This window comes from Oryctolagus cuniculus, chromosome 7 (genome assembly GCF_051225735.1).
Source record: "Oryctolagus cuniculus isolate XC-2025 breed Fujian yellow rabbit chromosome 7, ASM5122573v1, whole genome shotgun sequence".
Taxonomy (NCBI): Eukaryota; Metazoa; Chordata; class Mammalia; order Lagomorpha; family Leporidae; genus Oryctolagus; species Oryctolagus cuniculus.
Window position 1 is genome coordinate 82,115,682 of NC_142873.1, and position 25,688 is coordinate 82,141,369.

Here is a 25,688-nt window from a genome sequence, read left to right on the forward strand (position 1 = left end):
TTAAATAAAAATTTATTAAACTATGAAAATCATGTACCTGATGTGTCTTCATTCCAAATAAAATGCTAGTCCACTTATTAAATATATCCTCTGGTGTTTGGCACCAGATATACAACATGTTGAACTAATCATGAGCTCATATTAGCAGGAGACTGTGTGGTTATATGTCCATGAAACCAGCCCTGTCTGTAGGCATAGGTTTAATTTTTATTCCCAAAATCTTGATGAGGTTGCATTGGATTCATGGATATTGTTCATGTTCTGACTGGTATTAATTTCTACAATATTCTGAGTTTCCTCACTGAAAAACTGATTTTCTATAGGCCTTCTCAGATGCAGATTTGCCCCTATAACACAATTTTGTGTTTGTATCATTTGTAGGTTCACTTCTTGTGATAATTGAGGCCTCAGTAATTCCCCATGGAGGGAAAATTTAACTAAGAAACATCATTTGTAGGTGTGGTAGGAGCATCTCCTTCTCTGTATTCCTATACAGAAGCAAACGAAATGATTGACAAGCCCACAGAAGAATCACAGCTTCATCACACACACTGAAGCACAGGGAGACATGTTTTGAGACAAAAGAAACTCACGATTTCCAGTGACAATGATTCCCTGTCTCAGGGTCTTGGTCTTCCCATGTGTGAAGATGTAAGAGCAGAATTTTTCTGACTGCTCCTTGAAGTTCAATTCCAGTTGGTCTTCTGGCACTTTGTCCAAATGGACTAAGAGATTTTTATCATTTGTGGGCCGATCAAAGACAAAGCACTTCCGTTCCGGAAAGAAATACCTGATACATTTTCTAAGCTTGTTGGAATTTTGGATTCTGGCATTTGTTCCTGTGGAATTATAAAACAGAGCATTCATTGAAGAGACAGCAAAGGGCTGAGGACTTCCAGGAATCTCTGTGATATGGCAGCTCCCATGTCTATAAATTTTCCTTTTCCAAATGTGCAAAGTAGTCATGCTAATATACACAAAGCATGCGGAATCCTTTCTGCACAGAGATGAGACTCAGGAAATTACTTTGTAGTGGAATGGAAGGTGTCCACTTCAACAGAGAAAACTTAGCACAGATCCTTTTTTCTTGTGTTGTGTTGGAAAGAGTTTCTATTTTCAAAGGATTTTGAAGAATCAATTAACAAAAATTTTAAGACACATATTTCTAACATTGCAGTTCCATGTCAGAAAAGAAACAAGAACTTTAAAGTAATGCTGGAAATAAGGATGTGATGATTTTAAAACAGCATGAGAGCAGAAAACATTCAGGTCAATAGTGAAAAATGATTCATAAACATGACCAAAAATAATCTGCACCATTTATTATTTTATAGCCTACTTTAGCAGTAACCTTCAATGTAAAGCTAATCTCAATAAAATTTGGAGACCACACTAATTCTCAAAGTCAGCTTGTATTAGAATAGACAGACACTGAAAAGGGATTCTGTGGCATATATTTTGTTCAAAATAAATAGCTATTAAAAGCATCAATAAAAGAAGGAAATAAGGGTATAGTCCCTCTAAATGCTATTGCTTCTCTACTCTTCTAAATACAATCTGTGTATTTAGTAATAAATTGATAATACTAAACTGAACAAACATTGCCTGAGGATGAAGAAGTTGATGTTATGAATAAGAAAAAATGACTGTATCAGTGCAGGCACATAGCAGATTTTCTTCCCTGTACTATTGAAGATAAAACTATGCATCTGTGAATGATCCAGCATTCAACGGTAGTAAAACATAGCTAGTGAAACTTCTTTTCAACAAATAGGTCATTGGATTCATTTGATTACCTAGTGATTCCGTGTTTAATAACTCCCAGGTTGATCTATATTTCTCAGAATAGAGAAAGAGAAATGCTTGAACTTACTAGGTATCACAGATAGATGAGTCTTAGAAGTAAAAGCATTTATTGCAGTTCTCACTTTTTTAATTTTACCGATTGGACAAAAACTGCTGAAGCAACATTGATTTTTAAATTTCCTCAATGAGTTTAAACCTCATCCTCTAAAAATTTTCAATAATAATTTTTAAAATCATGCTCATCCATCAATCACCAGTCATCATTAGCTTGGGCTTCAATCCAGTCTCAGGAAAAAAAAATTTCAAGTGCCATTGGAAGTCCTGCTTGACCCCACCTTGTAACTAAATCAGCCATCCCCAGAGCACACTCTGATACCTGGAATCAGCTTCAGGGCATCCTCAAGGTACTCGTCTTCTGTGATGGGCTGTCCATTCAAGTTCAGTTCCAGGGTGAAATCCCGCACAGCCCACACAAAGTCTGGAAAGAAACTCACAAACTCTGCAGAGTCCTCTACCTCGTCAGATGGGGGAGAAGATCTTGCCCTGATTAACTCTGTGAGTTCAGTAACAAAGCTGAAATCTCAGTTAAGGGAAAAAAAAAAAAAAAAAAACTACACCACAAACTCTACATCTCACTTAGAAACAAGTTGGACAAACACTCCCCTTCTCCCTGTGTCCACTCTTAATGACCCAGGAAAATTTAGTTACATAAAGAAGAAATAGTCTCAACTGCCATTCTCCTAAGCTCAGTGAAATATGGAAGTTCCATTTCTAGAAGGATACTGCAGTTGCTCCAGGGCCTGGTGGTTGATGGTGCCCAGGCTGTTGTAGACAAAGGTGCTGCTCAGAAGCACAGCCAGGGCAAAGATCCAGGAGTCATTCTCAGGGTCTCCCTGGAAAACCCATTGAAACAAGGGACTTACACAACTACTGTTCATTTACTCACCTTTCATTCATTTGGTTGCTTGTTCACACTGTGGCTATATTATAACTGAAGATTAGGGTAAATAACAAATTTCAAATATAATTCAAAAATGAAATGCAGTCTTGATATACTATGACCACACTCAGTTTGTATAGATATTCAAATAACTGAATGACACTGTTACTGTCCAAGTATTTAATAAAGTGCTTAAACACAGGTGTCTACTAGTAAGTATAGAAGTATCTCACTGTAAACTTTTTTCGTAATAACTATAACATGGACAGAAATCCTATACAATAAGTTCAACAATTCTTCACCAGCATAGAGCCTGCATTTGTTTTGTGCTTATGAAGTTCCATATGAGAATTTTTTAACCTCAAGAGGATGATGTTATAGAGCAACAAACATGTCACTATATAAATGTAACCAAAATGATAATCCTCCCTATGAGCAGAATTCAAAGTTGTCCGAGACCAAACAACAAAACAAAGGTGAAGATACGGAGGCCTATGGATGTGAATAATTACTGTGAATTCAGAATGAGAAGGGATTCTGTGTGACTGGGATATGATGGCAGTAAATAGAAAATACCTGAGATTTGAAGAGTTGATAGATAGAAAAAGGATTTGTGAAGATGAAGGGATCCAGCAGACAAAGAACTAACAGAAGCTAAGTTGGAACTTTTAGCTCATAGTCACATAAAGGCATTAAAAATTATCCCACTTGATGGAAGTGCTGAGTACACAGGCTGGAGTGGGAGGGGAGGCTGGAAATGAGATTCCTGTGAAGACGTAGAAGGCATTACCCTATCACAGTATGAGTCACAAGGTCAGCCAGTCGTATCTCTTATACACTTTATATTTTGTTTTGCTTTGATCCTTTAACAAATTTAATTACTTGAATAGGTTCATGGAAAGTATTATTTATTAATAACCAATATTCCATATTGGTTATAATTAGATAAAGATCACTAGTTCAAAACTGAATTATTAAAATCGATTTCTAAGTTGGTGCTTTTCTCCCAAAAGAAGAAAAGCTAAAGATCTATTGCTGCTTCTTGTTTTTAGACTGAGACTCTTAAATGAATAACAATAGTGATTGTACCTAATACTATGAAGACAAAATGCTTAAAATCGCCCAATACATGATTTTTGGTTGGGGGTTGGGGTAGTTCATGGTTTCAAAGAAATCAGTTAAGAATTGATCATCAAAACTCAGAGAGTTGGATTAAAAATCTAATAATAAACAGAAGTTTTTCTAAAGATGATTTAAACAAATTTCTTCACAGAAACCATATTTTCATAGTTGCTACCTCCACTTCAATGAACTTCCCATTTTTAATAGATTCTATTGATTTAATGCAATAGAGCTTTCTTAGGAATCTCTTGTAATTTAAATGATTAGATTGGTTCCCCACTTTTTGCGCTGGTGATACTGTGTGCAGATTTTGTTGTAGTCTCTACAACTAGGCTCTACCCATTACCTTATTTACAATTTTATCTTTAGTGCTTAGTGCAGAGTCCTGGAACTGACTTGCTCCTTGGTATTCATTAAATAAATAATTACTCCAGAATTAAAAATAAGAATAATCTCTCTTCATCATATATCAAAGTGGTTGAGGTTATAAAGAAGTTTAAAGAAACAGAATTTAACCTCAGTGCCCATTACTGGATTTGCAATTAAGAGAAATGTGTCAGAGAAAGTGAAGTGATGTGCCAGTTAAACTGTAAGAGCACAGCTGAGGGCAGATAACATTGTCTGGCTTACCTTTTGCACATCGCCCAGGCCTTCAGTGTCCAGGAGGACCAGGATTTGGTTTGGCTTGGAGGGGTGGGGCACGCACCACATCCAGATGCCCTTTGTTTCGGATTTTATTGTGGATCCCAGAGGGAAGCCTGAAGGAAAGAGAATAATTAAAAAACCCTGAGAGTAGGCAACCAGGGTGGCCAGGGGTTATATTCATTAAACCTGTAGGAATGCAGGCTAGGTCAGGAAAATATGCATTCTCTGAAAACAAATTTTATATATATATGTATATATAATTATATAAATATGTATCATAATATAATTATTACACATTACAAGCTTATATCATACAGTCATATCAAATTTTATAATAGATGATTATATATAAGTGATATATATGTATATATATATATATTATCTTCTAAAGAAATGTTGGGAGACCAGGATAAGTACCTGGCTCCTGCCATCGGATCAGCACGGTGCGCTGGCTGCAGCGCGCCGGCCGCGGTGGCCATTGGAGGGTGAACCTACGGCAAAGGAAGACCTTTCTCTCTGTCTCTCTCTCTCACTGTCCACTCTGCCTGTCAAAAAAAAAAAATTAAAAAAAAAAAAGAAATGTCCTTTCTTTCAAAGACTCAAACTACATCACTTGGTAGAGCTAGTAGAAGTCTACTAACCCACTTATTTTATCTAAGCCTAAAGAACTCTCTCGCCTCCCAGCTTCTCCTAGTGTTCCATCGGTGGGAAGCCTCACAGGAGACAGGAAGGCAGGCACGTGTTCCTTCTGCTTCCACCTTGCTGGGCCTCAGCATCCCAGTGGTTCAGTCCTCTCTGTCAGGTCACGCAGCTCCATGCAACAGTTCTGGTCTTCACCGAATCCCAGCATCTACTCTTTGCTTGTCTGCCTAGATGCAGGGGTGGTAATGTCCACCTGGCTGTTGTTACTGCTATTCTATATGTGCTTTTTCACTCTTATGGGTTCCTTTTACACAGTCTATGCCCTTATAAGTAGTCCCTCCATTGAATTCTCTTCACTTATCTTCTGAGCAGGCCATGTGTGTCCTGCCAGAACTTAGACTGATACAATAGCTTTTGTGATTTTACTCATCCCATCTCTCCCTCCTCATTTTAACCTTTTGCTTTCTCTTCTTAAAGCTAAAGATGAATCCCGTGTTCTGTGCCTCAGGAGGGAGATATAAATTAAGGAAAGGCAGAAGAGAGCTGTGCTTTCCAAAGGCTGAAACCCATAGGGAGATAATTCGAGGATCATGCCCAGGAACCAGTGGATGATATTTGCTATCCAGCAGTCCTGGATTTTGACCATCTGCCATATGTCAATGCTTCCTTCAACTGACAAGAGAAATGGATGTCACTGGATACCTCCAAGTTCATCATCTGCATGGTTCAGGTCAATCTCCTTTGACTCCCTGGATGCTCTCACTGAGAGGATAGTCTGAGATGGTCTGCTCTTTCCTACACCGTGGAAATATCTTATTGCTCCCTGATCAATAAGGATGAATCCAACACCCTGTGATCCCACTCGCAAAAAGGAATGGAAGTGATACTTCAAAAATTTGGGGAAAAACAGAATTAAATGGTAACTTAATTCAGCACAAAAAAATTAAAGTCCTACATAGTTTTTCATAATACAGTTTCCATGAATCTTGAAGATCTCTGAAATGCATGGATTTGAAAAAAACTTTTGCACAAAAATAAACTTACCTTTTAGTTCTGTTTTCTACAAACCTTTTAAAGTTACTTCATTAAAAAAAAAAAAAAAATCACACACATAGTGAGTCACACCCAAAGAGAGAAAGTGGTAATCTGATCCTGCTCATGAACCTGAAGTGGAAACAAATTTCTTTCTTTTTGTTTTTCCTAGTAGATGGTGGGCAGCAAGTGGCAACACAAGTACTAGGATGCCTGTGAATCCTGGGTGGGGTTCTGGGTTCCTGCCTTTGACCTGCCCCAGCCTCAGCTGTTGAGAGCATTTGGGATTGAACCAATGGATGGAAGATCTCTGTCTCTGTATCTCTCCTTCTTTGTGTGTCTCTCCGCCCTTCAATAAATAAAAATGAATTATACAAATGTAACAAAAAGGAAGACTAGTGGAGTGGATCTTTTGAAAGAGGGAACTCTCCAGTAATGGAATAAAGAATGGACACGCATGGCTGAGGTTATACATTTGGAGGGGAGAATAAGAAGTTTCTTCTTTGGAGGAGTCATGTTCTTCTTTACAGTGACTAGAGACAAGGAGTGACCACCCTATGTTGTCACTAGTGCCAAGCTAACGGCGCCTGCTGTGGTCCACACTCACCATGGTTCTGTCCTGCCAGACGATTCATGAGGTAGGATTTTCCTGTACGATACAATCCCACAATGGCCACCACCACCACAGGCTGAGATATCTGGTTAAGAATCTCCAGTGCTTTAGGATTCACTGTCAGCTGCTCTTCCCAATTTTCCACTAAACAGATAGGGATCTTCATGGTAGTATCAGTTGCCATGGTAACCTGTAACCCAGAAAAACCACTCAGTCGAATATGGGATCCTGCAGTCATCTCTAGTGGTTCTGGGGGACAAATACACATGAGCTTTTTGCTTGTGGAATGTGTATATCAATCTCCTATGTTTTATATGTCTCTAAACGAAAAAATACTTGCGTAGCATGTCAAGGTCTAGCACAGATGCCTTACATATTTTACTTGACAATTTCTACAAGAATTCTAAAAAAGCTTTGCCAAAACTCTTTCAGAATAGAACAAGAAAGGCAAAGTGCTGATGTCAGATCCCTAAGAACACAAACATTTGAGACACGTAGGGGCAGAACATGATAATAAGGAGATAAAGAGTGGTCAGTAAAGGCATTCCAGGAAAACTATGTCTCTCATTAATCCACCAAATATTTCATGGTAGCTGCTATGTCCTGTACCTTGTTCTAAGTACACAGTATCAAGCAGTGAACAAAACTGACTTAAATTCCTGTTGCATGGAGGTCTGTTCCAGTGAGGGACGATAGTAAATACATAAAATAAATAAAAACAAACTATGTTAAAATAATGGTATGCTCTCAGAAGAAAATTAGCAGAGAAAGAGGAATGGGGAGGGTTGGGGGTTAAATCACACATATATGGTAGTCAAGGAGGACCTCCCGAGAAAGGGAGGAATGAATCGGATGAAAACAGACTGAGAAACCCGTGGGAGCACAGCGGGCTGCATGGAGGAGGACCATTAAAGATGGAAGCAAGATGAAGACCTCAGCTTTTCTCAAAACAGGAAGAACGGAGGCTCAGAGTAACTAGACAAATACTTTATTTGTTTTTCAATAAGTTATTCAATACTTCCAAGACTTTATTAACTGTCAGAAACAGATACTTCATATCTATCGGTGATAGGGAGGAGATTCAGGAGCCTGGGTATCTAGGATCTGGCCAGATCTGACAGAATCCCACACCTGGGTGAAATGTAATAAGTAGAGCATAGCATGAAACTCAGATTCAGAAAACAGTCAGCTTGGACTGTCACTTTCTTTCTTGAAAACAATGCTAAGCAGCATTCGCATGTTCATATAACTTTACTACCTATGTGACCACCAAAGATATTATTAACTTCTCTGTGCCTCTAGTTCTTCTTCTATAGAATGGATATACTAATAAGGAAAAAATCTAGTGATTATTAAATATCTCTTAAAATGCTCTTAAAATCATCTCTGTATTGTAATCATTCCTATATAAGCAAAGCTTAAAAATAGTTCCTGAGAAGGCAGATGGTATAATTCCTAAAGGAAGGTGAAGGACTGGCTTTGTACAGAAACAGTGACACAGCTCCCCAGGGCTCCAGCAAGCAAGGATAAACAGGCGGGAGCATCCAGTTAGAAGGGATAACGGAGGGAGAATGAGTCAAGCAAGGGGACTCTAGAGTTGTCCTGGGATGTCAAAGCACAATGCTAGACTTGGACTTCAAGGGTTCAAAGCCTGGAGTACAAATCCCTCATCATCTGGTGATCTTGAAAACAACTCTCCTGTGTGAGCCTGGACTTTCCTATCAGTGATAGGAATATCATGATTTTAATCACTGCCTGATTCAGTAACATAATGCTGAGAAAAATGTTCTCAAGGAGAAATTTTTAATTTGCATAATTAAAATACTTTTCACACAATGAACAAGCAAATGTACTAATATGTACCTATATGTTCTCTAAGCAGAAAATTATCAAGAAATTATAAATATCCAGGATCTCTGCTAGATAAAAGCATCAATTTGTTTTTTAACAACCATTTATTGAAATTTCTTTTCTTTTTTATAGGTGGTTGGGAGCAGAAGTAGAGCAGTGAAAGATGAGATTTTTATTGCCATGTAATAAACCAGAGGAATTGTAGAATATTTTGCTCAGAGTATAAATTTTGATTTGGAGAAGGAATAGATTAGTTTACAATGTTTCCTTTGTTTCTTTCTTTAATGCAAAACATTCTAATTATTGAAATCAAGAATTTTTTTATTTTTTTAAATATTTAACTGACACAAAAATTGTACATATTTGGGATGTATGTTGTGTGCCCCAGGTTAAACAGGCATTTGAGGAGTGATATCACTGATGGAAATCTCTCTTTCTCTCTCTTCCACTCTCTGTATCTCTTGTATCTCTCTGTCCCTCTGCATTTCAAATAAATAAAGCTTTTTAAAATTATACAAGTTTGGGGTGCCTTATGATATGTTGATACATGCATTGTATAATATCCAATCAAGTTAAACATATATACCTCCTCAAATATTTATCATTTCTTAATGGATAAAGCAGTCAAAATTTTTTCTTCTAGATTATTCTGTTTTTAAGAAAAATATATAGTATATCTCTACCTGTAGTGACCCTATGTTTAACAGACACCAGAGCTTCTTACTCTTATCCAACCATAATGTTCCATCTGTTAAATTACCTTTCCCCATGCCTTCCTACCTGCTCAGCTCCCAGTCTCTAGAAATGATACTCTCAACTTCTATGAGATGATACTTTAAGATTCCATATGTAAGTGAAATCATGATGGGCTTGTCTTTCTGTCCTTAGCTTATTTCACATAACATAATCACCTCCAGTCCCAACCATGTTGTTGCAGATGACAAGATTTCATCAGACACATGGAGAAAGCTCAACCTCCTCACTAAGAACCAGGGAAATGCATATGAAAAACCAGCATGAGCCATCACCTCACTCCAGTTAGATGGAGTATTATCAAAACACAAAAGATAACAAGTGCTGGCCAACAAGTGGAGAAAAGGGAGTCCTTGCCCTTTGTAGGTGGAAATGTAAATTAGGATGGTCATTGTGGAAAACAGTTTGGAAGTTCTTCAAAAAACTGCAAGGAGAACTGCCACCTGATGTAGCAATTCCATCACTGGGTATATATGCAAGGGAAATGAAGCCAGTGTGTTGAAGGGACATCTGCTGTACTGTTCACAATAACCACAAAACACAGAAACCTAAGAGTCCGTCCAGATGAAGGGTAGATAAAACACTGCACAAATATACAATAGAGCACAAATCAGGAAACTTGCAACACCAAGTAACAGGTGGAGAAAACAGCTCTGTTAGATGGCTGTAGACCAATGGTTTCCAAAGGTTACTATCCAGCAGAGTCACGTGGGCTGAGGGCTGCAAATGCCTGACATTAGGAACTTCTCACAAGTCCCTCGGATCACTCTGATGCAGTTCTTGTAAGCACTGTGCACTCTAAAAGTGTATGTACGCGCGTGTGATTAGACCACAGTTATTCAAACAGTTGATTAGTGAAAGTGAGATTAGGATTCCATGAAATTTAACTTTGTGGTCTCTGGAATATTAAATGTGGTTTTAAAAAAAAATCAAGTGAAACTTCAAGGATTTAACTTGTCTAAGATAAGGATCTTTTCTCTGTTTCTCAAGGTCCAGCAGGTGACAGCCAGGAGAGGTATGCACACAGGAGAAGGGAGGCAGGAGGGAGGGACTCCACAGCAGCGCCTCTGCCAGGGGCTGGATCTGGGTCCCTGTGCGCTAAAGAGAGGGGGATCCATCCCTCCTCCGCGCCCGGCGCGCGGCTGGGCTGCAGCCCCTGGAGGAAGCCCGAGCAGGAGCAGCGCATGCGAGGGACACCCCACCCGGCGAGCCGCCGCCGCCTCTACACCCCGCAGAGACGCTGAGCCGCCTGGAGAAAGCGCTCGCTGGACACCCGCCAAGGTCCCGGCGCCGTCCTCTCGCTGTCCGTGCCCACCGCCCGTGCCCAGCCTGCGCTAGGAATCCGTTGTGGTCGCTGTCAGTGAAGGGAAGGGGCAAGGACAACCAAGCGCCGGCGCGCACTCACCGGGTCTGGGCGCCTCAGTCAAGGCCAAGTTCTCTGCTGCCCGCACACACCTCTTGAGGTCTGCTTCTCATCTGGCTCCTCGGAAACCCACTGTTGAGCTGGGAAACAAAGCCTATCCGACCTCTGAAATAGGGCAGAGAGGAGGAGAACGGAAACCGAAACCAAAACCACATTCCATAGTTGCGTGGTTTGCAAAGTGTCAGGAAACCCAGGAAAGTCCGCGGATCCCGGCCAGTTTCTGAACTTCTGCGCCCCTCTCCTCACAGACGGAGAGCCGTCCCTGTGTCCACTCGGCCATGCTTGAATCAGGAGCCACCCGTGCCACATCACTGCTGTGTGGCATCCCTGATGGCACTGCCTGGGTTACACCGCACACTCCTGGGCAAGCTGACTGCCCTGGAGAACAGGCCCAGCGACTTGCACAGGAGCCTGGCAGGGACAAGCGCCACATCCTCCGAAGTCCATCAGTGGGATCGCTGGAGGGGGCGCCTGCTCTGGCTGCTGCTGGGGATTGCTGAGGACACACAGGCAAGCACCCTGGGCTCCAGGCAGACCTCAGAAAGGGCCCCTTCACGTATGCGCAGCCCTGTGAGGGTGGCTCAGGTAAGCTGAAGGTGGCTCAGCTCTCACTACTCCAAATGCCCGAAATTCCCATTTTTTAAAAGGACAGATTCATCTACGCAAGGCTTCACCATCTGATTTTTAGCTTAGCTCCAGTCTGCTCTCTCTCAAGGAATGAGACTGAAGTTTTCAAAATAGCAGGGACCTGCTGTCAGGTCAGTTCTCAGCGCACCTCTCAGCTCCATTAGAGAGGGCAGGCATCTTCATAAAGTCAGCATTTATTTCCCTCCATCCCCATAAAGGGCGGTGGTATTTACCTTAAATCGTGCTAAGGAAATGAGTGCTACCTTTGGCTTTAGAGATAGTATGCATATGATAAAAGCAAAGGTACACTCATATGTACCAGTCAGTATTAACCCTGACCACACAATGTGTTATAGTCCATCACCAATTGTATACACATGTCATAACTCTGCTTCTGGTTAGGTCAATTTGCCAGTGTAGTAGATGTGATTATTCATGGTTATTCACACTTGCCTCTTGTCTCATAGGTATTTCCCCACTGTGTTTATGAGGTTGACCATGTGACTTGCTTTGCAAATGAAATGCCAGTGGAAGAGAAAGCATTTGTGAAGACCTTTCAGAGTCTCACCAGCCTGCCTGTGCATTTGCATCCACAATGAGGATACAAACTGCACAAAGGGATTGCTTCTTTAAATTTATCCCAGATGAAAAGAACACAAAAATAGAATTTAAACTAACCTTAAATCTGGATCCGAATTCTGTGGCAAATTTGAGTTACTTCACAAAAAATAAACGTGAATTTTTTCAAACCATTCACATATCCAGGATTATGGTGTATAGTATTGCAATAGCAGCTGGCTAAGCATCTTTTTTGCCTCTCCCCCAAGCATGCACACCTTCTGCCATCAGTTCAGTCTTGCTGGGTGGCTACAGAGTATTACTGCTGTTGTGGGCTGGGTTAGCCTCAAACTTCTATTTCCAGATCTTGTCTTTTACTTAGAGAAGAATTCTAAGTAAGGCCTCAACCACACCGTGCAGCATGATAAGGTTTTGTTAGGTAGGAAGTCAGATATGAGCTTATGTGTGTGTGACATAAAGGCCTAAGGAAAAGACATCTATGTCTGGCATATGCATCTGCATCTCAAAGTCATCCCATAAAAGTTTCAGGGGCAGCCCCTTATTTGCATCCTGCCCTGCCCCCTCTTACCTGATAACCTGCCAGGTGTGAGTCCCTGCCCCTTATGCCTTGATAACCTTCCAGATGCAGCCCAGTATCTGCATTTCAAATACCCTGCTCTGGATCCCAGTTCTCCAGGGGGTCTTGTTCACCCTTCCTCTAAACTCAGGTCTGGGCCAGCTAGGCTTCCTCCTGTCTGATACCTTCAGGGAAAACTAAATCCTTTCTTTAGGGAGGAGATATGTGAAGAGAAAGACCCATCTCCTTAAAAACCCCTGGCCTCAACCGGACTGCTTGCTCAGCCCTCTTCCTCTCTGCTGAGCCGCCCGCCTGAGCTGGTCAGGTGTAATCTCTCCACTCAACCATGTAACCTCGCTCCCCCCGACCCAGTCTGAGTGACTGGGCACTCTCTCTCAGGTCCTGTCTGGAGAGGTGGCCATCCATTCTTATGGATGCCCCTACCCTAATAAACTTTTCTACTTTTTACTTTCCACTACTCTGTCTCACGCCTGAATTCTTTCTTGCATGAAGACAAGAACCCATTCTCTGGTAACATTTTGGCAACCATGAAGGGATTTTGAGAAGACATCGGAGGTCAGTATTCCTTCCCTCAAGCAGGGCTGGATCTGTGGAAGTGACCTTGAATGTCCAGCACCCCACAGCTCTCCAAGAATGCGGAGTCCCCCCGGCCATGGCTTAGCTACAGCCCAAACTCCAGAGGGATTGTAAGGAATGGGAGGGAAATTAGGAAGGGCATTTGGCTGAGAACCTGGAGACCTCCTGCAACCCGAGGACCTGATCTCTCTCTTGGAGGGATGCCTGGTCACTCTGCCTATTGCTACGCGAGCATGGTCTAGCTTTGGTAGAGGCTAATATTGGCCCTCCAGGTAAACTCGGACAACTAGGTAGTGGGCAATCTTGAGCAATAGGAGATTTCGAACACCCACTCAGCCTGCAGACATCAGGGCCTTTCCCTTGCTCTCCTCTAGTTGAGATCCATAGGGGAAGCTGAGGGCTGTAGTTCACATCTTGTCCTCTGTTGCTTTCCCTCTCTCTCCTCCCAGGTCTCCCACCCCCTCTCTTTGTTTCTCCTCATCTCCATTCCTATACAGCTGGCCAGGAGAAAGAGAGGAAAAAAAATTCCAAGGTCTCTCCATCTAAGAAAGGGGAAAAGCTCTTACTGATTAACCCTTTCCAACCTGGTAGAGGGTTTTCTGTCTTTGCAACTTATGGTAGCTCTGGTGCATCAAAGTTTTTGTGCACTGCCTGTTACTGTTGCTAAGCTTTGATTGCCTGAGGACTGAATCTGGAAAGGAGCTAAAGTTAACTATCTGTTTTAATTGACTGAGTGATTGCAGTAGTCCTGATTGGATCTGGCTTAGGTTGAATTATAGGAGGTTCCCAGCACTCTTGGTGAAGTGGTCCACCTACCCAACCCCAGGGCCAGTCCTTCTAGGCCCCAGCGTGCTCAGTCTTCCCTGTTAATGGGGACCACAGCCTTTCTCTGCACTCTCTTCCAGTCAACTTGGCCTGCCACACCCATGCAGGCAAGGCCAGATATCTCTAGGGAGAGTGCTTCCTAGGGCTGTTTTTTTTCCCTCTCCATTTCCAATTCAAAAACCCCTCCTAATTAGGGGGGGGGGGAGGGAGGGAAATGCCTCTGGCTACTGCTGGCCTTACCTAAGGGAGCAAGAACCTTAATCCATTAACCCTTTCCAACCTGATGGGTCTTTCTCTTTGCAGTTAATGGAAACCTAAGCAATGGGCTCCTACACTGATGATCAGCTCTTTTCTGTGCTGCTGTCCCTGACTTAGCTGATGAGAGTTTTCACGTGTCTTGAAGGTTTCATATTTTTCTATTGTCAGGACTGAGTCTTGATTGGGAAAACTACTATGTGAAGTTGTTTACGTTATTTGCCTGTCTTTAATGTTTGAGTGATTACCTAACTCTGATCAGATCTAACCCACAGCCTTGGTTAAAATGCTCAGGTTAAACGTACTAACTTTTGGCTAAATGGTTTGACAATTTAAATTCAAAGGAGTTTTCCAACTTTGAGGCTTCCAGTCAGAGCCTTGGAACTCTCAAAGGAGGAGACTCTAGATTTGTTAAAGTAACAGCTATTTGAATCAATTCAGATTATGCGAAGTACATTAAAATGCTATAAATGATGTCAGACCTATGTTGTATTCATGTTTTTGCCTTCCAGCTAGAGTGGTCTTATAAAAATGAGAGTGAATTCTCTGTATACAAGCCTTTATGTTGTTAACTAAAGTAAGCCAATACAGACTGGTTCAAAAAATTGGGTTAATGCAAACACACTTTAGTTTGCCTGGTTCACTTGCTCAGTTTTACATGTCTTTGATATGCTTTAAACTTGTTTCTCTTAAAGATGGAGATCTTTTCAAAGTTGTAAGCATGCACTAGTATCCGTGTTTGCTGCTCAGGAGGTGTTATCCTTATTAGTTACTTAAAAGCATGGAAATATAATTTTGGTTTTAAAAATAATTCAGATAATGGTGTGGTATTCATTAATAACTCAGTTTCTTAAGCCATCTAGGCATTGGTGCTAAGTAAAACATGGGAAAATGTATTATGTGTACTTTTATACTTTTAACATCTTAACTTCGATAAGAGAGACAGTTTCGGTTTGTTAGCATGTATTCTCATAAACCTATGAGAACATAGGTTGTCCCTACATGACAATTCAAGACTATGTAAAAGTAACTATGGGTGTAAGTTCAGAAGGTGTGAGCAAGTCACAAAAAGTTTTAAAAAGTTTATGATTTTAAAACATTGTTTACAGAGTTTTCTATAAGTTAGTGTTAATGCCAAAATTACACTGACCTGAAGTTGAAATCTGATCTTCTGTTACAACAATGGGGGTTTAAAAAAAATGTGTACTAATGTTAGTAAATATCTGGAAATGGTCTCAATCTTAAATCTTAATCTGTTTTAGGAAAAACAGTAACGTCTCTTTTTAACAGTGTCTGCTTAATCCGTTACTCTGCCATGCCATTTCTAAAGTTAGGTCGTGGCCGGCGCCATGGCTCCATAAGATAATCCTCCACTTGCAGCGCTGGTACACCAGGTTCTAGTCCCGGTCAGGGTGCCAGATTCTGTCCCGGTTGCTCCTCTTCCAGTCCAGCTCTCTGCTGTGGCCCGGCAAGGCAGGGGAGAATGGCCCAAGTCCTTGGGCCCTGCACCCGCATGGGAGACCAGGAGAAGCACTTGGCTTCTGGCTTTGGGACAGCACAGTGTGCCAGCTGCAGCGCGCTGGCTGCAGTGGCCATTGGGGGGTGAACCAATGGAAAAGGAAGACCTTTCTCTGTCTCTCTCTCTCACTGTCCACTCTGCCTGTCAAAAATAAATTAATTAAAATAAATAAAGTTAGGTCGTGTAAACTCTGTTTGACTCTGTTAAATAGTTCTGAGATGATTTTGTGTGCTAACTCTTATGTTCAAGGTTTTTTTTATTTCTGGTATATTCGACAGTAAGAGACCTAGAATTCATGTTCTGCCGAAGTAATCTATTGTGTACTCTACTGTCTCTGTTAAGTTCAGATTGATGAAAAGCATTGCTAAGTATCATTATGACTAGATCTGGTCTAAAAGTCTTAAAATCACCCTGACTAAATGAATGACTATCATTTCAGGATGTTAAGGAATTCTATTTTGATCAGATACTCTTGGCACCTTTAACAGACTTTCTGAAAATCACAGTTCTAAATTCTCTGGACTTTTGGTATCTCCAGAGGGCCCGTGGGGATGTCAAAAGATATATCTCTCATCTTGCAGAGATAATAACCAATCAGCTGTTTAGATTAAAAGTGCTGCCACGATGTAAAATGATGCTAAACTTCAGTTATAAACATGTTCCTTTCTAGCTGCTTCAGTCTCTGGCTCAGAAGCCAGATCCTTTAAAGAGGGACTGACAAAGTCTCCATCCAGCTAATGCTGAATAACCAGGCATTGCTAGTTCAAATGTATTGCGAGTTCAAACGTGGATCAAACAGAGGTCTAACCAAAAGGGAGAAAGTGTTCCAAAAGAGACTTAGAGATGATTGGAGATGGTTATGTGGCAGATGCTAGAGAACTGGGTTCCAGGAGCCCAAGAAAGCTCTAGTGTCCACAGGCTACATGGTGAAAACCCAGAGCCCAAAACCTAAACTTATGGGTTACACAGTAAGAGTAGTTAAACCCAGAAACCCAGACCCATAACCCACTGGAAGGATGGCAGAGACATCTGTCACAATTTCTCCTCTAAGTCAGGCTACACAGTAAACACTGGTTAAATGCCAGTTAAATCTGAAAGCCCAGGAATTCAGGCTAAGCAAGACTCAACTCGCTGCCTCACTTCTCCTCTTTTCTCTTCCAGAAAGGAAGTTACTACTGTTCTGCAGGACTCTCCACTGTGATGTACAGCTTGATCCCCAGACCTTATATAAGGGATAACTAATCTTTGCTGTGATAATTCCTGGCCACAGTATAGAGGACCAAACAGCATAGCCAGAAAAAGAGAGGTTAAAACTATAGAGTAATGTTACAGCTACATTGGTTTTTTGGTGTACACCGTAAATGGGCAGAACTCACCTTTTAAACCAAATTGAGGGAAAGATAAGAAGTTGTACTGGTGACCTCAAAGCATGCAAGCAGGTCACCACAGTTGATCTTACCTAAAAGGTCATTGTTCTCCTCATGGGCACAGTCTTAACATGTTTTTTTTTTAACTTTTAACTTTTACTAAGTGTCATATTTGCCCATGATCATAGTTTTCTATGTCACCCTGATATTAAAGAAATCTTCAAAAATCAGGGTTGGGTTGAGCACCCCCTTGACTGACATCATAGAGACTGACTCCATGGTCTACTTTATTAGAGACCAGGAAAATGAGGAGCAAGCTAGCAGCAGGAGCAACCTAAAGATAGGCAACAGGCCAACCAATGGCTGCTTAACATGGTGATCTGCCATCAAGGAGACCCAGCAAGGCCAGTGCACCCCAAATGGCATCTGTTTCCGGTATGAGGAGCCAGGGCATTGGGCAAGCAGCTGTTGTGACAGAAACTGGCTTCTGTCAGCTCTGGCGAGAGCAAGGCCACTGGGATGTGAAACTGCCCTGGGTGTCGAAGGACTCTTGGTTCAGAACCGCAGGCTCTATGGCTCTGTGCTAAAAAGCCTTTGGCTCTGCCCAGCCTCTGCCCAGCTTCCAACTCTAGTCACTGCTATTGAGGGGATGGCCTAGGGTGAGTGGAACATAAGTTGTCTATTTGTACCAGCCTCCTATCTAGCTCTCTTCCTAGTCCAGCCATGTAATGTAAGTCAACAGGGTGCCTCCCTTAAAGGAGATTTGCATCTCTTGCAATTCTCTTCCAGCACCCCATGGATAGGTCTGGGCCTCACATACCCAGACAGGCCCTAAAACAACACTACTAGTCGAACAATACCCTATACCTTGTGCGGTTGTGTGAGTGCAGCCTGTTGAAATCCTTGCTTAGTATATACTAAGTTGATCTTCAGTGTATGAAGGTAATTGAAAATGAAATTCGATGAAGGGCGGGATGGGAGAGGGAGTTGGGGGGCACGGAAGGGAGGGAGGTTGGGGGGGAAGCCACAACAATACAAAAGTTGCACTTTGTAAATTCACATTTATTAAATAAAAAAAAACTATATAACAAACAAATAAACAAAAAAGAAACAGAAAAAAAAGAACTTAATACTTTACTCCTTTAGTATTTTTTATGTTCTACTTAAAACTATTGGTTGAACTCTGTAATTAATACACAATTACTCTTAGGTGTTTTTTTTAATGCTATAACTAGTACTCAAATAGTATTTTACACTTTGTGTTTCTGTGTGGGTGCAAAGTGTTGAAATCTTTACTTAATATATGCTAAATTGATCTATATATAAAGATAATTGAAAATTAATCTTGATGTGAATGAAAGGGGAGAGTGAGTGGGAGAGGGGAGTGTTGTGGGTGGGAGGGAAGTTATAGGGGGGAAGCTATTGTAATCCATAAGCTGTACTTTGGAAATTTATGTTCATTAAATAAAATAAAATATAAATACATATATAAAAAAAAAACAAATAGTATTCAGCTTAGAAAGCCCTTCCTGCCAGTTCCTTAAAAACAAAAACAAAAACAAACAAACAAAAAAAAACCAGGGCTTTCAGTAACAGCTAACTTAGATAGTCCTACACCTATTTGGGCAGGTCCTCACTGAGGACTTAAAGGGCCTATCTCTTGAGGGGGGTGCACAATAATGTAGATGGTTGAATGTAAATGATTTGTTAGTCTATTTCGTTTCCCAGCCTGAGACTCTAGTATTGTACATTGGCTTAACTTCCTAGCAAAACTAGCTACCAGATATCCAGAGGGAAAAAAAGCATTGCTAGTCCATTAGAGTGATAATTATTTAACCCTTATTGTCACCCCAGGGGAGAGGAAACCAGCCCCGGAGAGGATATGGGCTCCCAGCTGTATGTCACTGAGAGGCAGGGATTTGCATTAGGAGTGCTAACTCAGGATCTGGGACCTGTAAAGCAGCCTGTGAGCTACTTTTCTAAAACCTTAGACATGGCTGCACAAGGATGGCCTCCCTGTCTAAGGATATTAGCAGCAGCCACCTTGCCGACAGAGGAGGCATCTAAAATTACATTGGGACAAGATATTGCCCTTTATACCTCATATCAAAGAAATTCTCTATTAGAACACAAGGGCTCTCACTAGCTCACAGATTGTAGAATACTAAAATATCAGGTCCTCCTTCTAGAAAACCCTCAGGTAAAAATAAGGCATTGCTCTATTTTGAATCCAACTACCTTAATGCCTGTTCCAAGGGAAAGTGGTCCCCTCCACTCCTGTACTGAGACTATAGACTTGATCTATGCCAGCAGAAGGGACCTAAAAGACAGGCCCCTAACTAATGCAGATGAAGTTTGGTTCACAGATGGAAGCAGCTTTGTCAGGGATGGAACCTGCTTCTCAGGGTATGCAAGAGTTATGGCATGGCATGTTATTGAAGCTCGTGCCCAGGAACTTCTGCTCAGTTAGCAGAACTGATCACCCTAACCAGAGCTCTAGAACTAGGTAAGGACAAGAGAGAATAACCCCCAGGGGTCTCAACCTCCACCTTTAATTAAACCTATGCAGCAAAAGGGAAGTTACCCTGGGAAAGGATGGCAAATAGATTTTACACAGATGCCATTCTGTCAAGTCTATAGGTACCTGCTTGTACTTATAGACACCTTTACTGGATTGGTAGAAGCCTTCCCAACCAGAACTGAGAGAGCTCAATGGCCAAAATTCTCCTGAAGGAAGTTAGTCCACGCTTTGGTCTCCCAAAATCTTTACAAAGTAACAATGGGCCTTCCTTCATCTCCCAGATACACAAGGGATTTTTAAGGCCCTAGGAATAACCTGGCCCCTTCACTTTGCATGGAGACCTCAGTCTTCCAGTAAGGTAGAAAGAGCCAACCAGACTCTATGGAAAACATCACAAGTATAGAAATATGCACTTGGTAAGAAAGGTTAAGAAGGAAAGAGTGTTCTTGGTAAGAAAGGTTAAGAAGGAAAGAGTTTTTTTTAATAAGGAAAGGACATGGTTTGTAAGAATGACTTTATCCTGATGGCTAGTTTACTCTAGACTGGAATGGAAATGATGGAATGTTTCAAGTAAGTTGAAGAGGGTGTGTGGAAGTCACAAAAGGTTATGAAAGAAAGAAATATTGGACATGCTAACTGCTGTTCTGGGAGGTATCTGTGCTGTGTTCCAGGAAGAATGTTGTCTTTGGGTCAATCAGACTGGACAGGTAAAAACCCAAAATTCGTACTTTTCCTGGAGAAAACCAAGTACCTCCAGGACCAGGCCAAGCAGGGTTGGGATTTCTAGCCTGACATCTTGTCATGGAAATCCTGGCTATTTCCTATGCTTGGCCCAATAACTTCTGTAATCTTGCTCCTTCTCTTTGGACCGTATGTTTTTAATGCCCTTGTGTGTTTTGTCTCTAACAGAATAAAAGCTGTCGAACTCCAAATGGTCATCAGACAAGGCTTCCAGCCCATTCCATTGGACAACCTGAGCAACCCTTTGGACCAAGCAGGACAGTCTTTCCAAGGCTACTGTTGCAGACCGTAAGACAGATAGCAAGAGGAAATACTCAAATCCTCCTCGACACCCATATGCCAGCTTTGAAGAAGCTACAGGAAATGGAACTCCATCCATAATCACAAAGAAGAATTTTGGGTATTCCCTCTTGAGGGGAGAATGTTAGGTAGGAAGTCAGATGTGAGCTTATGTGTGTGTGACATAAAGGCCTAAAGAGAAGATGTCTATGTCCAGCATATGCATCTGCATCTCAAAGTCATCCTGATAATGTTTCAGGGGCAGCCCAGTGTTTGCATCCTGCCCTGCCCCCTCCTACCCGATAACCTGCCAGGTGGGGGTCCCTGCCCCTTCTGCCTGACAATCTTCCACAGTCTTCCAGATGCAGCCCAGTATCTGCATTTCAAATACCCTGCTCCAGATCCTGGATTAGGACAGAGGCAGCTAGGCTTCCTCCTGTCTGATATCTTCAGGGGAAAACTCAGATAGGAGCTTCTTAATATTTACATCCATAAAATCCTTTGTTTCAGGAGATGTGTGAAAACAAAGACCCATCTCCTTAACACCCCCCCCCCCGCCTCAATGGGACTGCTCAGCCCTCTGCCTCTCTCTGCTGAGCCACCCACCTGCTTGCCCAGGTGTAATCTCGCCACTCAACCATGTAACCACGCTCTTCCCCAGTCCGAGAGAGGTGCCCATATGTTCTTACTTGTCAATGGATGTCTCTTCCCTATTTTACTTTCCACTACTCACTGTCTCATGCCTGAATTCTTTCTTGTGTGAAGAAAAGAACCCTGCCATTCAACAGTAACATAGGGATCACGCACTGTCCATGTGTCTGGAATTAATGGGGACCTATGCCTGCCAGTGATCTGATCTTATGTAGCTTAACCACAGTAGCCGGAGACACACCCCTCGAACATCCACCAGGTGCCATTTGTAATGGATATTTGAGGCAATGCCCAATATTTCCCCCTTTTTGTTTTATATTAAAGAGAGAAAGAGGAACTGAGCACAGAGTGTGCCTTTATTATGTTGTCCCCGCTGACTGGGGTCAGCCCTTTAGGGAACATGTCTGTCTTAGATTGTCCCCCTCTGGGGATCTTACCCGTCTTTGACTACTACTCCAGCTGTTAAGGGCTGCCCCAAGGGGATCTTACCCATCATTGGCTACCACCTCAGCAACTCAGGGTATGATGTATTATACCTTTACATCTTAGCAGTGGTCATGGTGGATGTATAGGGTTCCCAATCTGGTGCTTAAAGAGCAGCATAACCCGGTTCTTAAAGAGTGGCATGTTGTTGTCAGACCACCATTAACTGGACCGCAGCGATGTGATCTTAGACAAATTTACAAGGACAACGGAGACCAAGGGGCCCACAAGGGGGAGGAGATAACGAAGCCATCCCCCAAGGCCCGACCACAGGTATTAGAGCTTCTTGGAGGGTCTTGATCTTGTCCTGAATGATGGCGGATTGATTAACATAAAAGCAGCACTCCTGATGTACCATGATGATCCAGTCACAATGAGGCAGAGAGTCCAATATGGCCTTTTTATCCCGGTAAGAGAAAAGAAAAATTGCTCCTCAGGAGGGGGTCCTCCTGGGTGACCTTCTTCGGCAAAGGGGAGATATTGGTTTCTCGCAGGTACCCATGTGGAATTGGAACTCCTCTGAGGGAAGACACATCCAAATCCTCTACCAGCACTTATCAATGGGTCTGGTCCTTGCCACCATCCCGTTAATGGGTCCTTCCATTTTACCCTAACTGAAAGGTAGAGTACTTGGAGGGACCAATGTTTGCAAAAGTCTGACAAGGGCTGATGTTTTGGAAAATTTAAAATATTTAAGGTGAGCATGGCCATTCATAGCTGGTCTTGTGGGGGTATGATTCCCCCTTTTTGTTTTATATTAAGTTGGTCTTTCAAATTTTTATTTTATTTTTTTCATGATTGTCCTTGTGGGTTGTGAGGAATTTTTCTTTTTTTTTTTAATTTTATTTTTGTTGAATCATTTTACATCTTGGCAGCACTTTTAATCTAAACATCCCGATTGGTTTTTATCTCTGATAGATTAGAGATATATTTTTGACATCTACAGGGGCCCACTGGAGATACCAAAAGTTTAGAGAATTTAGAACGTTGATCTTTAGAAAGTTTGTTAAAGGTGCCAAGAGAACTTAGAGTATCTGGTTAAAATAGAATTTTTTTAACATTTTGAAATGATATTCATTTATTTAGTTAGGGTGATTTTAACACTTTTAGACCTAATTTAATCAAAATGATATTTAACATAACTTTTTAAGCCTTAATGTGTTTTTATTCATCTAAACTTAACAGAGACATTAGAGTAAACTATAGATTACCTTGGCAGAACATGAATTCTAGGTCTCTTGTTGTTGAATAAACCAGAAATAAAAAACCTTGAACATAAGTGTTAGCACACAAAAGCATTACATAACTCAGAACTATTTAACAGAGTTAAAGAGAGCTTATAAGACCTAACTCTAGAAATGGCTGAGTAACCAATTAAGCAGACACTGTTAAAAAGAGATGTTATGGGGGGGCGGAGCCAAGATGGCGGAATAGTGAGGGCACGCACCGATAGCCCGGGAAAATTTAGTTTAATAAAAGGGGAGTTACGGTAGCCTCAGAAAAAAGAACCAGGAAAATATTGCAGGGGAAACTCTTCTGGATCAAGTGGCCGTGAATCGGAGGACCTACTGGGAGAACAAGGTCGCCCACCGCGTGGAAGCCAAGCCGCGGGACCGAGCAGGGTCTGCGCGCCAGTGCTCGAAGGGGAGTGCATCCCACACAGACAACAGCGGGGAGACTTGGGACATTCAGGGCTCCGAGTCCACACATCGGCGCTGGAAGGGGAGGTGAGCTCAATAACCCGAGACATTGGTGGGAAAACGGGGGTCAGAATCTAGAGGGGGGCCGGAAAGTGCAGCAAACTCACTACCGGAAAGAAGGAAAAAAAAGCCTCGGGGTTTCTCTTCCCCCTAACCTTGCAAAGGTTACAAGGCTGCAAGGCTTGAAGAATTCCCAAGAGACAAAGAGCAGGCCCCCTCTCTGGATTTACATACCAATGGGGGAGAGCTAAGGAACTGAGTCACTACAATTCAGTAGCCTAGACAACCCAGTGGGAGTCCAGAGGAGCCTAACAGGACTCTGGGACTCTGCGGGTAGAAGCCAAAGACTGGAAGCCTTGCAGTGTTACTTACCCCCTGAATAAATAAAATACATAAATAAATAAAAAGAGAGAGATTTACCACGCATAACCTGAGGGTGTCACCTTTGCACACCCTTAACCAGGAAGAACCAGGCAGAGCTCTCAGGCCACACCCATTTCAAGCCTCCAAGGCTCCTCCATCAGGAGGCAGTCCACTTAACACGGACACAGTATAAAATAAAATAAAAAAAATAAAAAAAAACGCACAGTGACGCAAGAAGAATTAACTATGCCGGGTAACAAACACAGAAATCGAGGGAACAAGATCAACGATGACAATATGATGCCTCCAAATAAGCAAAACACCCCAAGCCAAGATTATGAAGATGATGAGATAGAAGAAATGCAAGATACGGATTTCAAAAAATTTATGATAAGAACATTTAGAAGTTTTCAAAAGCAAATCCTTGAACTACAGAAATCCTTATTGGACAAGATTGAAAATCTCTCTCGTGAAAATGAAATTTTAAGGAAGAGTCAAAATGAAACTCAGAAACTAGTAGAACAGGAAAGTGTGATAGTGAAGAGAAATCAAAATGAAATGAAGAGCTCAATAGATCAAATGACAAACACATTAGAAAGCCTTAAAAACAGAATGGGTGAAGCAGAAGAGAGAATATCGGACTTAGAAGATAGAGCACAGGAAAACATACAGTCAAACCAAAGAAAAGAAGAGGAAATTAGAAATCTAAAAAATATTGTTGGGAATCTACAGGATACTATTAAAAAAACCAACATTTGGGTTCTAGGAGTTCCTGAAGGCATGGAGAGAGAGAAAGGATTAGAAGGCCTTTTTAGTGAGATACTAGCAGAGAACTTTCCAGGTTTGGAGAAGGACAGAGACATCCTAGTACAGGAAGCTCATAGAACCCCCAATAAACATGACCAAAAGAGATCCTCACCACGACATGTGGTAATTAAACTTAGCACAGTGAAACATAAAGAAAAGATCCTAAAATGTGCAAGAGAGAAACGTCAGATTACTCTCAGAGGATCTCCAATCAGACTCACAGCAGACTTCCCATCAGAAACACTACAGGCTAGGAGGGAATGGCGAGACATAGCACAGGTGCTAAGAGAAAAAAATTGCCAGCCCAGAATATTATATCCTGCCAAGCTCTCATTTGTGAATGAAGGTGAAATAAAGACCTTTCATAGCAAACAGAAATTGAAGGACTTTGTGGCCACTCGTCCGGCCCTGCAAAAGATACTTAAAGATGTGCTACACTCAGAAACACAGAAACACGGCCATCAATATGAAAGAAGGGAAAGGAAGAACACCTACCAGTAAAAGAGCATGGGAAGCTCAAAGCATATACTAGAAAATATTTCCTGGAAAATGGCAGGGCAAAGTCACTACGTATCAATAGTCACATTGAACATTAATGGTCTGAATTCTTCAGTTAAAAGACACCGTTTGGCTGACTGGCTCAAAGAACACAACCCAACTATTTGTTGCCTACAAGAAACACATCTCTCTAACAAAGAGGCAAGCAGACTGAAAGTGAAAGGTTGGAAAAAGATATTCCATGCCAACAGAAACCAAAAAAAAGCAGGTGTAGCCATATTAATATCAGACAAAATAAACTTTAATACAAAAACTGTTAAGAGAGACAAAGAGGGACACTATATAATGATTAAGGGTTCAATTCAACAGGAAGATGTAACTATTATAAATGTATATGCACCTAATTACAGGGCACCAGTCTATTTAAAAGATATGTTAAGGGACTTAAAGGGAGATTTAGATTCCAATACAATAGTACTGGGGGACTTCAATA

At 41.6% G+C, this 25,688-nt stretch overlaps 3 protein-coding genes across 6 annotated transcripts in view; 2 read left to right on the top strand and 1 right to left on the bottom strand.

Moving 5' to 3' along the window:
* LOC100346985 (guanylate-binding protein 7) overlaps positions 1-25,688 on the top strand; it is a 144,718-nt gene that overhangs the window by 72,863 nt on the left and 46,167 nt on the right. The gene's annotated exons all lie outside the window — the stretch shown is intronic.
* LOC100347754 (guanylate-binding protein 7) overlaps positions 1-25,688 on the bottom strand; it is a 63,204-nt gene that overhangs the window by 29,677 nt on the left and 7,839 nt on the right. For 2 of the 3 annotated variants that reach the window (XM_089300414.1, XM_008264924.5), the window contains exons 2-7: positions 10,810-10,932; positions 6,795-6,990; positions 4,499-4,626; positions 2,590-2,699; positions 2,183-2,379; positions 594-839 (exon numbers count right to left, since the gene is read on the bottom strand). In XM_089300414.1, the coding sequence (XP_089156540.1) occupies positions 594-839; positions 2,183-2,379; positions 2,590-2,699; positions 4,499-4,626; positions 6,795-6,984 (871 nt within the window). In that variant the 5' untranslated portion in view covers positions 6,985-6,990; positions 10,810-10,932. Of the gene's footprint in view, positions 1-593; positions 840-2,182; positions 2,380-2,589; positions 2,700-4,498; positions 4,627-6,794; positions 6,991-10,809; positions 10,940-25,688 lie in introns of those variants that run through there. The other variant, XM_070078116.2, reaches the window with a different exon arrangement.
* On the top strand, positions 11,002-23,057 carry LOC149125631 (uncharacterized). The gene is made up of 2 exons (XM_089300433.1): positions 11,002-11,412; positions 20,583-23,057. The coding sequence occupies exons 1-2, from the start codon at positions 11,158-11,160 to the stop codon at positions 20,793-20,795; spliced, it is 468 nt and encodes a 155-aa protein (XP_089156559.1). The 5' UTR covers positions 11,002-11,157; the 3' UTR covers positions 20,796-23,057.

What these genes read in the sequence shown, in the direction of transcription:
- LOC149125631 (XM_089300433.1), top strand. Translation starts at nt 11,158, where the DNA reads ATGGCACTGCCTGGGTTACACCGCACACTCCTGGGCAAGCTGACTGCC. An exon ending in GCCCTGTGAGGGTGGCTCAG is followed by an intron (nt 11,413 to 20,582) that starts GTAAGCTGAAGG and finishes TGTCTCTAACAG; the next exon opens with AATAAAAGCTGTCGAACTCC.